The sequence below is a fragment of the Pteropus medius genome, unplaced genomic scaffold, assembly GCF_902729225.1.
Source record: "Pteropus medius unplaced genomic scaffold, Ma_sr-lr_union100, whole genome shotgun sequence".
In the NCBI taxonomy this organism is placed as follows: Eukaryota; Metazoa; Chordata; class Mammalia; order Chiroptera; family Pteropodidae; genus Pteropus; species Pteropus medius.
This window is the reverse complement of record NW_024353908.1, coordinates 2,545,992-2,559,124: the sequence shown is the minus strand read 5'-3', so window position 1 is coordinate 2,559,124 and position 13,133 is coordinate 2,545,992. Positions and strand designations below refer to the sequence as shown.

At 33.5% G+C, this 13,133-nt stretch overlaps 1 protein-coding gene across 1 annotated transcript in view; it reads right to left on the bottom strand.

Moving 5' to 3' along the window:
* Positions 1–591: 591 nt before the first annotated feature.
* The window catches only part of CPA3 (carboxypeptidase A3), a 28,517-nt gene continuing 15,975 nt past the window's right edge, over positions 592–13,133 (bottom strand). Inside the window, 9 exon segments of the mRNA XM_039851705.1 lie at positions 592–756; positions 758–792; positions 7,765–7,849; positions 9,566–9,627; positions 9,630–9,767; positions 10,775–10,850; positions 10,852–10,866; positions 11,808–11,900; positions 11,903–11,920. Of these exon segments, the coding sequence (XP_039707639.1) occupies positions 592–756; positions 758–792; positions 7,765–7,849; positions 9,566–9,627; positions 9,630–9,767; positions 10,775–10,850; positions 10,852–10,866; positions 11,808–11,900; positions 11,903–11,920 (687 nt within the window).

Sequence of the window (13,133 nt, the reverse complement as noted above, 5' to 3'; positions counted from 1 at the left end):
TCATTTAAAGCACTATGACTCACTTCTGTAGGAACCACTTTATTTCCTGCTAGCACATCTTTTTGCTATTGTGCAGATGTAAACAATGCCTACTCATATTTAAAGATACACATGTGTAGGCAAAATATGTTTTTGAAAGTTAAAGATATTCTTGCTTATTATTAATGCTAATAGAGGACTGTAGAGAATATAGTTTATAAAAAACAGAAGATGAATTTTGGAATGCATTTTATTTTTATTATATTAGCACATTAAATGATGAAGCCACATGGTGAAAATCTGGTTCTGGAGAAACTGAGGGTTCTCATATCTTTCCTGTGACCCACTGAATATCACCTTGCAAAATATCCAAAATAATACTTTGTGCTGGCTTGAACTTTACTTGGAGCAAAGAAAGGTAGTTAAAAGCTTTCATTTAAAGCTATTTGATAAGGTGCCACTGAGAGTAAATAAAAACCAAAAGAAATAAAAGGACTTAAGAGCAAGAGTCAGGTGAAGTGGAAGCTTTATCTAGGGATAATTGAAGATGGACTTTCTGGAAATAGGCACAAAGAAGGATTACTTGGCTTATTCCAAACAGAGGACAGTTCTTTAGGAAGTATGCTTGAGGATATACTTGGCAATAAATTTGACAGCTAGCATGGTCTCTTTACAGGTTGGCTTTATCTGTGATTCTGGAAGAAGAAAGCCAAATTCGCCTTTATCTTGGAGCTCAAAGGCAAATGTATGTTTGATGCCCAGGTTGGATGCCCAGTTTGTAAGCCCAGTCTAAAGAAGAACCTGATATTGGGTCTGTAAAACATAAGCAATAAATATTTAATTAGAAACAATGCTAATGTTTTCCTCGAAATGGAAATTCACTGGAGTTAAATTAGCTATAAAAATAATTATATGTACAGTTAATTACAGTAATGAATGGGGGAGTGGTCTGCATACTACAGAGGGTAGAGTAAAATATAATCATGGCATTGGAACACTCTAGCATTTTAAATATATGCTGCATTTTCATACTTACATTTTCCTTAGGTCAATACTCTAAATTGAGTTTGTTTCCTGGGAACACACTGTCACAGATGGAGATGATCTGAGCAAGTGCAAGCAGCTGAGAAAATCAAATGAAGAGGGGTCACTGGTCATTGAAAACCCACCAAGGAAAACTATGTTTACAAACTATGCAAAGTTCTATTCTTTCTATTTCTATTCAGGTCTATTTCTATTCATATTGCTTGGATAAACTCTTATAGTTAAAAGACCAAGAAAGCATAAATCAGATATATCAAGGAGGTATTTAATCCCCTAATTCAACTTCTCCATGTCAATTTTTATGAAATTTTATGAAGAATGTCATTATTTGATAAAAGATTGAAATTATAAACACGTGAAGAGTTTATATATATAAGATTTATATAAATGCATATAAATACATAAATCTGAATTTATGTATATTTTGCTTTACATAATAGAAAAACTTTTTTGTGTGTACCTGAAATTATTTATGTTCCAGGACAAGTATTGAGTTTAATTGACATTAATATTTTAGGTTTGAAAGATGAGAATTCAAAGCTGTGATGAAGAAAGAGAAAAGGAATATTTTGGTAGAAAGAGATAAGGTTGGCTCTTAAGTTAACCAACAGATATTTCTTAAATCTTTAATATGTACAATGCACTTGGGTGGTTTAGGGTGCAAATGTGAAGAAGATGCTATTGGTGTATTTGGTAACTTACAAATTAGAGGAGAGAAGTCAAAGATGCAAACCAATAGAGACAGGGCAGAAATGGAAGCACCAGAAGTGAGGTACGATACCTTAAAAGATTTTAAAGAAAAAAGAGATTATGCTCAAATACCACTTTCATGATGGAGGTGGTATTTGCGGAGAACCTTGAAGAAAGGCTAGTACTTTTTTCCAGATGGAGATGGAAGAAAGGCCATCTGGACAGTGAACTACAAGGATGGGAAATCATGGAGGTGTTTTCAGGGGCCCATGAGATCCAGATAGACTGGAGCAAACAGAGCAGCGACAGTTCGTAGGCAAAACTCAGAAAACCTGATATATCAGGACAAGGTGTTTTGTTCAGCAGGTAATAAGAGTCATTTCAGTGCTGTATTTAGGATGGTTAATCTGGATTGGGAAGAGTAGAGACCAGTTAGGAGGTATTATGAAATAAAAACCTGAACTAGTGTAGGCTCGCTATGCTGGGAGTAGAACTGAGAGCTTGATGTAAGAAATATTGGAATGAAAGTCATAGAATTTGATAAAAATAATTGAGATTTCAATTTAGGTGGGTTAAAAAAATCTACATTATTAACAGAAACTGAAACTCAGAGAGTTTTGCTCATCTTTTTTCATTTTTTTTCCTCTTCAGATTAAATGAATTCTATTGTTTAATCTTTGAATTCACTGATTCTTCTCTTTCATATTCATTCTACTATTGAGCCACTCTAGTGAGTTTTTTAAAAATGTTTAAGTTATTGTTGTTTTTTTTTAGTTCTCTAATTCTACTTGTTTCTTTTTCATCTTACATTTCCTTGGTGAAATTTTCTGTTTTCATTTGTTTTAAGGCTATCTGTAATTGCTTATTAAAGCATTTTTACAATGATGACTTTGACATCTTTGTTAGATAATTCCAACATCTAAATCATCATGTCGGTGCTGGCATGCTCGTCTTTCTTCATTTAAGCTGTGACTTTTCTCACGTTTGCTATAACAAGTGATTTTTGATTGTATCCTGGATATTTTAGCTATTATGTTAAATCTTAAATCTTAACTCAAATCTTTTTTAGCAGCAGTCACCCTGTTTAAGTTTAGCATGCAGGCCCTGGTCTTCTATTGTGACTTATAGTTCTAATGACAATATAATTTTCAGAGCCTTTGCATTGATGTTTTGATTCGGTTGGTTCACCTAGTGCAGTGGGGGTCTCACTGATTCCTGGAGGTAACTGCTGCATGGGATAAAAGTGGTTTCCTAGCTGGGCTACTTGGTACTTCTAGGTGGCAAAAGCAGGCTCCAGCTAAGGAAGTTAGAGAGCACTTCCTGATGAGGAAAGGAGAAGAAGAGGAAGGTCCTGAACAGAGAACCTTATGAAGTATCTGTATATTGTATCTATATTTTGGGAAAATGTCTACTTTTAGAAGCTGTCAGCAGAGACAGAGTGGAAAAGAAGGAGGAAGCAGACCAGGAGAGTTCAGTGTCAGGGAAGCCAAAGGAATGGCAAGAAGAAAAGATATCAACAGGGTCTAATGTTGCAGGGAGTTTGTGGAGCTTGTAAGCTGAGATAATCGTTCTGGCTTTAGTGATCAAGAAGGCTGCCATTTTTAGCTAGAGTTGGGTTTAAGTTCATTAGGAAAAAAGCACATAAGGGTAAGAGTTCAGTAGCAATGGGAGTAGGGTAAATAGAAATTGTCTTGCATGGTAATTTAAAGTGTGTTCGACATTTTAATAAGCTTGGCTAGTTTCTAGCAGTACCAGCTCTCCACTTGCAGTTCAATAAACTTGTGATTTCAAAGAGTTAAAGAGTATTGCTATTCCGTTTTGACAAATCCACTTTATGTAAAACTTCTCATTAAGATTAATAGTGGTGATTGAGAATATATGTAACGTGATTTTTCATAATTGTGTGTAACACATTTTCTTTTATGATACCACATTTTATGTCTTCAAAACCTTAAATTTACAAACCAAAACTATATTAAGGCATAAAATAAATGCAACATTGAAAGCTTTTACTTGTGAGAATACATTATTATAGAACTTAATTTGTTGAATATGCTACTTAGCCTTTTATTATTTACATCTGTACCCACAAAATATGTGTATATTTATAAAATATAATAACAATCACTTGCTAAATACGAGATACCCTTATAAGTGCTTTATGAGTGTTAACTCATTTTATCAATTCCTATCACAACCTTATGATTTAAGTTCTAATTGCTGTTTTACAGAAGAGGAAACCTAGACGTAGAGAGATTAAGTAATTTGCTCAAAGACATATAGCTAGTAAGTGGTTGAGTTGGAAATCAAACCCAGGCTGCCCGTCTTCAGAGTTTGTGCTATTAACCATTGTACTGTCCTACCTACTCTATGCTAATTTATAATTCTCCCAATAAAGAGTCTTCCTTGAGACAATTTGTTTTTGTTGACAATATTTTCTTAATATATCAATGCTAAAAATTTTTTGTACTCCTTTCAAGGTACATTAGATACAAGAAACTTATTGAAATACAATCCAAACAAGCCAAAATAAAACTGAACTGAACTAGGAATCTGGTTTCAGCCCAAAGGAATTCACATAAAGTGATGCTGGTGAATTAATATATGTTTTTAAAAAAATATTATTGATATACATTAAACATAATAACCTGCACTTTTATATCAATACTAAGTGAAAATTCTATTTGAAGCAAGAGCTGAAGCTAGAAATATATGGTGATAAATTGGAACATTTTCTCTGCACTTCTGTTGTTCCTTAATATAATCTCACTTCAATATCTCATAGTATGTAGATATTGGGTGTTGTAAGCTACAAATTCAAGGTCTTGATTTTCTCTTTTTCAAAATAGAGTAAAAAACAGTACAGGTTGAGAAATAAGAGCAGATCTAACAATTTTGATGTGTGGGGAAGGCAATAAGAAAGGCACTTTGAACTTAACTTTTTGATTCATGATGCAACTCACAGATGGATAATAGTAATGATACAAGAGACCTGGTTCCTATTAATTTAATTAACTATTCTCGTTAACCAGGTACTATGTTTAGTTACTTCTAAGATGGTAAAAGATTGGATATGCTGTCAATGTGTAAATGTTAACATTTCACAATCTTTAACACATCAATTTTTGTACCATCTAAATATTTCTGCTTTGTGGCAAAGTGCTTGGTATACCATTTGACTGTGGTCTGGAATGAGATTTTTGTTCCTATTCTGCCCTAAAGTGATAAAATCTTTCTATATATTAATTTTACAGTCTATTTTTTTTTTTTTCTGGAGATCGGAGATCTCTCCACAGCCTGGGTTTTAAAAACGCTCCCTCAGATTTTTTCTTCTGTCTCTATCAAATCAAAGAGAGAAAATACTGGCAAGTACTGGATACTTTCTCCAAATTCTGGGACTTGTTAAGTAATGATCAGGGTATTGGAATGACTAAATTTTAATCGTGGGATGCCCTTATTTTTCCATTTTTACCAAGTCAACAACTTTACTACCCCTTACTTATGAATGTTTAACATTACATCAGATACTTTATTAAAGCAGTCACTCCTAAAAATTTTGAGCATCTATCAAGCTGCTACAGCCCTGTATGGAAGAGGCAATTCTTTCTATATCTGAATTCCTTAAAAATCATTTTAATATAATTAAAACGTTTAAAATACTGGTGCAAAGTTGTACAGAATAGTAATTCCTCTTTTCCCTATTCTCTCATTTTGAAAGTGACACATGATGGCATGGACCTATGGTATATTTGTCTATCTGCTCCTCCCAGTTACAATATGACTCCTTGAGAGCAGTTATTGTGTCCTAAATCTCACTTATCTCTCAAAGCTCCAAAGTGCTGGGATATTACATCAATGCTCCATAAATGTATTGCTCATTGAATGATTGTAATGCAATGCCATGCATAGCTCTAGTATGCTCATAATTTGCACATATATATATGCAAATATACATTGCATATATAAATATGGAAAGTTGAGAGTAACAATTCTTTGATTGTCTAATTGCCATTTGCAGAATTTGTTTCTGTTTAGAACCCTTTGTTCTTTACTGCCAAGAATATCTGTGTGTTTTTCCTGCCTCTGTTTAGAACCCTTTGTTTTTACTGCCAAGAATATCTGTGTGTTTTTCCTGCTTGAGATATAAGAGTTGCTCTTTCATCATATCTGGATGGTTTATTTGGCCAGGTTATTTCTCAGTATCCACTAAGTAGGCTGCCATTCTAAACTGGTGTTCTAGTCTGTTCTCTTGTTCTTTACTTTTCTCACTGTTGACTGCTCATGTAGCTGGGTATATAATCTGTTTTCAAATCTTGTTGTAACCACTTGTATGTATAATGAATTCCTGTCATGGCTATGTTGCAGTAAGATCTGTTTAGATGCTGGCAGTTGGCTGTGTCATTGTATTTTCTCTTCAGCCCTTTGATAATAACTGGTTAATAGGTGATTGCTGATGAATATTCTCTAGGAATGAGACGTGTTTGATTTTTTTCAGTCATTTTTCCAATTCTACTAAAGGGGCCTCCAATAAGTAGGCTATAGAAGTTGTATGTGATAACTCTGGCATTTTCAAATTTCATGGCAATTGCTGAGGGTGTAGACTTTTAGTTCCAAGTTTACGCTTTTAGCTTAGGTTAAAGAAGTGCTTTATAAGATGTGGCCAGGTAAAGTTATTGCAAGGAATCCATATATTCATATGCACAAATTATAAAATTTTAATCCACAAATTCTAAAAGTATAATGGAACTAAGCATATGTGTTTGGTGGTAGTGGATAGTTGATGAAATGCAGTCTTCATGCTAAAAATATTGGATGTTAAGGCTTTAGAGAGTAAAGCAGGCTAAACCAAGTCAAGTTTTGTGCTTTTAATCCACATTCACTCTTTTTGGATAAGTCAGGACACCTGCACTGTGCTAGAGATTATGTGTGTGAAAGGAGACCTGCAGTATCATCCTTGCTTTTGAGAAATTAAGTTTTGTTAACGAGTTAAGGTTTTGTAAGTGGTTTCACTGGCAATTTTCTGTAAAGTTTGGGGCTAAGAACTGAAGCTCGGAAATGGTATGGAGAAAAGGAGATTTTTACTAAAGTTATTTCCAAACTGACATCAGTGGGATCTAGCTACAAAAGCAGAAATGATCTCACTTCCCAGGGTCTGAATCAGTGATCTTTAGTGAAAACCAAATTAATTTATTTTCATTGTCTGAAAATAGGAAAGCATGATTATTTTAGCTTCAAAAACCAAATGGAAAAGCAATATGCACAGTGGTCAAGATCATGGGCTTTGGTTTTTGTTAAAACCTGGGAACGAATCCAAGTTTACCTAGTTACGGCTACTGCCCATGTTATAGGGTGTCGTGAGGATTAATTGAGATTGTGAAAATCAAGGGCTAAGCACAGTGCCTGACTTGTAAGAAATTTAAGTAATTCAAATACACACAAAGATGGAGAAAGTCTGAAAATAGTGAAGAATAAGAAGTGGTGTTGAGACATTAAAAACAACAGAACTAGAACCCTATGACCTTCTGTCTCAATCCATCCTGTAAATTTCACTTGAACACAATAGGAAGAGTCTGGTGAGAAAGACAGGGAAGTGGCTTTATATAGTCAAAGTGGCTGAAACTTGGCCTACACATTTTCTCACCAGAGGCTTGCATGAGGACAAGACCAAGAAAGTAAAAATTTCATTAAAATTAATTCATTTTAAAAAAAGAGTATCAACTTTGTACCAACTAATTCTTATTAATTCTTCTGAGGATAAAATGGTAGTAGTGGTGATGGGGAACAGGAAGGTGGATAAATTAAACTGTAAATCTGTCTTGATTTAATAACTTCTATTGACCTTGTAACCTTCTAAAAAGTTTAGTATAACTTGTTTCTAGAAGAATCTTATCTCTCCAAAGGGTGGAATCTGTCTCCTAGATTCACATATAATTCAAAATTGCCTGTTAAAACTGAAGCTTAAATTAGCAATTCCAGAAATTCTAATTTTAATTTACAAATTCTGTAATTTTCTTTAATATTTTAAAAAAAAGAATTAGGAAAAAAACTTACAAATTGTGGATGCTGTTGGGCCGTATATGTAGAGGGTTTCATAACGAGTTGATAAAATATTGGTGCCGATCTTTGCAACTTTGGCCTGGAGAGAAAGGGAAGTTAGGAATAATAGGATACTATATAAATGACATTAATTTACTGGGGATTGAGAAAAGTCAGTTTTACTGGTTATATGCCATTTGATCTAAATAAAATAAATAGTTAAATGAGAAATTTATTTTCAGTAAGATATTGTCATTGTGAAGACTTCTAAATGTGAAATCAGTTATCTACAGTAATGGTTTATCTCATTTTGTTTCTACACTTTCTTTTTTCTCTCTCTTTCTTCCCTACCTCCCACTCTCTTTTTTCTCTCTTCTTCCCTTCTATCCTTCCTTTTAAAAAACATGTCTTCTTCCTCTCAGATTTTTTTCTGGCTTCAGATTTTTGTCTCCTCCAAGTCAGTTGCTCCTTTGTTCCTTCTTTGCCTTTATAGGTTCCACATCACCATAGGACTTCCTTCACATTCGATTTTAGCATGCCAGGGGAAGAAAGGTAGTTGACTCTGCTTTAAAATAGTTCTGTTAAATTAGAGTTTTTCTTTCAGAGTGGTATTTAATGACCTTTAACACATTAATGTTTTGTGCTATGAGAATGATTTATTGGAATGAACCTTAGTGGAACATAGTAACATGTTTGTATTTTAAATGAAGATATTTTTTAGTCTATATGTATAACATATATAACCAAGAAATATTTTTTTCTTAATCAATTCAGTTGCTGTGTAAGAACTCTTACCTTACTCAAAGTGGTTTGTTGTGTATATTTGTATTTTTTTAATCCACAATACCATTTTTTTAAGGGAAGATTGAGATTGCATTGCTGTATCTTTGCATGAGTTATTAAAACTCATGGGTTCAGATTGGTTAAATAAATGACTCTATAGGCCACATATTGCTTATATATTTCCTTCATTGTATATACACAGATGGTTTTAATGATTGATCCAAATCTCTGCTTCCATTCAAAATTAAATGTGCTGAAACAATTGACTGAAGTCAGAATGACAATTGTGACCTCTTAATTTTTTTTTTTAAATGTGTGAGGCAGTGTTTGAAGCACAGCTTTTACTGGATCTAAGCAATTAAAAATATTTATCCATTTGTATGGATATTCATTTATTTATACTGCCAATTCTTGTGATTCATTGAAACCTAAATGTAGAATTTTTTTTTTCAAAGCTAACATAAAATAGTTTTCCTAGAAAGGAAAGGGCTGCTTAGTGGATCATATTTCTGGAAAGACTGTGTTCTTAAGGAGACAAAGGTTCACAAACATTCTTTGGATAGTAATATTTTTTCTTTGGATAGTAAAAGGGTTAATATAATTTCCAAGTTGATCAGGAAGATAAAAATACAATGGATCTTTTAATATCTGGTGTTTCTGGAACAGGAATAGTAGATGTGTTTGCTATTCTATTACGCTTTTGCTGTGTGTGGTTTTATAGTGTGACACACTATAAATATTTAAATATACAACAGTCTGTGTGGCAATGGAATTCTACTCTGGATGGCCTAGATATTTCTTCCTACTGGCTTTATCTTAGAATCACGTTGAAAGATCTTATATCTCTATACTTTTATCACTTGAAAAGTGAATCTAAGGATTATGATTTTAACTCCAAGGTCAACTTCATTGGCTCTTTTCTTTGGTATTAAAATATGGATTTTTTGTTAACATAACCCAAATTACTAATGAAGAACAGACTGAAAGTCAATAATGGTGTCAATGCATAAACCACAGGCCTTTGTTTACATACCAAGTCCTCATGGTTAGGTGGCAGGTCTGATGTATATCTGTAGGGAAACAACAGCATCTGGGATAGGAATGAATGGTGATGTAGGCCTTGATTGATTTCAGATGGCTTCGAATGAATTCAGTGACAGCTTTGGTCTCCTTATCAGATTTTGGAGCAGGGCCCCAATAGTTCTCCTTGCATGGGTTTTTAGTGTTAGAAAAAGCTGCAGAGGGCATGGATGGATGAGGTCACCATCTGCTCCCCATCAATACAGGCCCCACTTCTTCTGATGCAGAGACAAAATCTTTTAAATATTTTAGTCTCCCAAGTTTACAGGGCTGCTTCAGTGTCTCCGGCATCACAGTCACTGCAGACTAACTTTGTACACACAATTCAGTGTGTAACGGACAGCTCACTGGAGTATTCTTAGCTTTTTTTTTTTTTTTTCCTGCCTTTTCCCAGAATCACAGACTAATATATCAAAAGTAGCCCAGGGCCTGCGGCCAATAAGTCCCAGTTCCATTCAGCCCCAGCTCTAACTTTTTAGGGACTGGTGTAAATTACCTTCGAGCCCATGTCTCCTCAACCTGTTTCATCAGGCAGCTCTCAACTGGGATAGTTGCTATTATTATATTCATTATAGTAGAATAGTATTAAAAGCTGAAGTAGTATTTTTCACAAAGTTAGGCAAAAATTTACAAATTGGTGTAGTGGTGATTTTTCTTTGAATATATGTGATGATAAAGTAATACTTGTGTAGCAACTACAGTGTCATCTGATGTAGCAGGCCTTTGCTTATTATTGCATTTCCATTAAACCTTTTTCTTTGCCTCTGGTGTTTATTTTCACTAAACATCTGAAGAGCTACCTTATGTTGGTTTTAACCACTGGTGTTTCTCAACATTTTTCAAACCAGGAGGAGGGACCTGAGACCTTTCATCAGATTATCTGAATTTTTGTACATCTGGATTGTGCTTGATTTTTAGCAAGCTAGATATATTAACTGAGAGATGGTTTGATAAACAACCCTGCCCTCCACTACCTCCTACACAACGAAACATTCATAATACTTCTTTGGTAGTGATGATTATCTTTCATTTTTTTTTTAGATTAGAAAATTAACGCTCACCCATGGAACACATATTTTTACTGAAATAAGTAGGTGGTTTAACTAAATTTGGTATCTAAACACTTTATGTAGCTACTGTCCTTGAGATCAAGTCAACTCACAGTTCCATGAGGCGTTAAAGTTCCTGTTGATGTCAGTGCCGATGCATTTGGAGTTTTGGTTCTTGGAATGATTTTTTTCTCCACATGCGATTCTGCAGGATTCAATGATGGAAATGTTTACAGCAGATAGATTTGCATTTTTCGATTTGTCATTTTAGATTCTCTCTGCAAGTGTCTACAGCTTTATTTGAAATCTATCTAGTTAACCTGAGGCTCTTTATTATAAAGAAAAAATATATTGTTTTCTTATAACTTGTAATATTTTTAGAAACATAGCTTTTTATATTAGTAGGCATTGATAAAATAATTCAGTTAGTTTTAAAAACTGTTAATTAGTTTTCAGTATTAGAAAATGATCAACGATGTTCTGAAACTACCTATAGTTTAAATTATAACTTCATTACATCTTTCGCCATATATATATTTGGATATAATACAGGTCAAATTGTGACTGTTGGAGCATAATCTTTAGTAAAGAACTTGATGTGATAGTATCTGGCTGAAAGTTTATTATTAATCTTATTTAGCAATAGCAGGGCAACAAAGTATCCTGTTAAAAGAGAGACAGATATCTGAGTCACTCTTTTATTTTTGATGCAATTATTCCTCCTCAAATTCTGTCCCAAGTTGATGGAATAGAGTGACTTTTGCTTTGAAGTCAATGTATTCATAATATCTTTACATGACTTGTATTCGTAGCTAGAATATGCTTTTGCCATGTCATATAACATACATCATACAGCATATAGCATACATCATACATCATATAACATATAATTCCTTTATAATTACTGCTTTATTTCATTTTTTCACATTACCAGCGTCACTAGCAAATATTTCATATCATTTCAAGGACACTTATGCAACTAGGATATTGTGCTTGCCTTAGTCTAAAATTGAGATTTAAAAAAATATACTTTTCTGAATTGGAATTAACTGGTTACTCAAATCTTAAACTTAATGCATGACAATCAGCATGCATTAAAATCAGTAAATAACGTATTATCTAAATGCAAACAAGAAATTACAGCACCTGTGTCCATGACCAAATATATCCATCAATGTTGAACATAGGAAGAACATAAGCATTCATTCGGTCTAGGAGTTTGGTCATGATTTTGTTTTTTTTCCATAAGTTTTGCTTGCCTGTAGGTTTAGGGAAAAAATAAGCGATTGCTATAAAATTTAGCAACCATGTGGAAAGTTGTGGTTATAATGATAATAGCTACTGCTCCTTAAATCATTTGCCTAAGGTCACGTGATTTTAAACATATTTCCCCTACACTGTACACAAGTAAATGACCTATATAGATAATGGGAAAAAATGACACTTATTCAAACTAGTAAAATTAATTGAACCAAACATTCTTTAAAGGATCATTTAATTATTGAGACTTGTGGCATTCTAAATGTAGCATACCAAGATACATTTCATAGGAAGAATAGAGGCCAAGTGAAAATTTAGCTGTACAACTCGTTTTAAATGGATTATTTCCCTCACATCCTTTAGGTAAACATGGATTGAGTCTGTAGGCATAAGAATATATAAATATTAGCGAGGATTCATAAATTAATTATAAATAAGATTAAATAAAAATGATCTATTAAAAAAACTCAAGTTGATCAATCAATTTTTTCTCACATCTGACTGAAATTTCTCCAATTATCTGGACTTTCTATGGCTACCTAAAATCTCTCTCATCATTCTTGGAAAATCTTTTCCAGGAACATCCGTACTGAAGCTAAGAGTTGTCTTGTAGTCCTATGATGTGTGCTCCTTTATGGATTGAGTAAGAGGAGCTCTGGGCTCTCATCTGGAAAAGCGGAAACAACTGAAGGGATAAATCAGTTCTACTGGCAGATTCTTTCCTAGTGAAACGATCCATGCAAGTCATTATCATGCATATTCTATCGGTGTGTTGTATACAAAAGCTGAGGAAAGAGAAAGTTAAAAGATAGTAGGAGTGAGAATACAATAGAAATAGAGCGAGAGGAATTACAAACTCATAAATTTTTTAAAAAGTGAGTTATTTTTCTTTTGGAAAGGAAAATTAAATATAAAAATTCCAACTGCATGTGTGGCCAATGAAATGCCTAAACAGGAACTAAAGGCCTATGCTTTGAGTTTACTGAAAAGAAAGGCCACATCTGCGGGTAATAATATTAAGATAATTTCAGATTTTTCATTCTTAACTCCAGGAAAAACTCATATTGTAACCAAAAAATAATTCTTTTATTTTTATAAACTTTCAGCTAGAGTTCAAGAAATTTGAAAGAAGGTGTCAATTTTATAAAAATTGAATGTTGAGTAAAATCCAGAGCATTTATTTCCTGACAGCACCAAATATGAGCTCTTCTA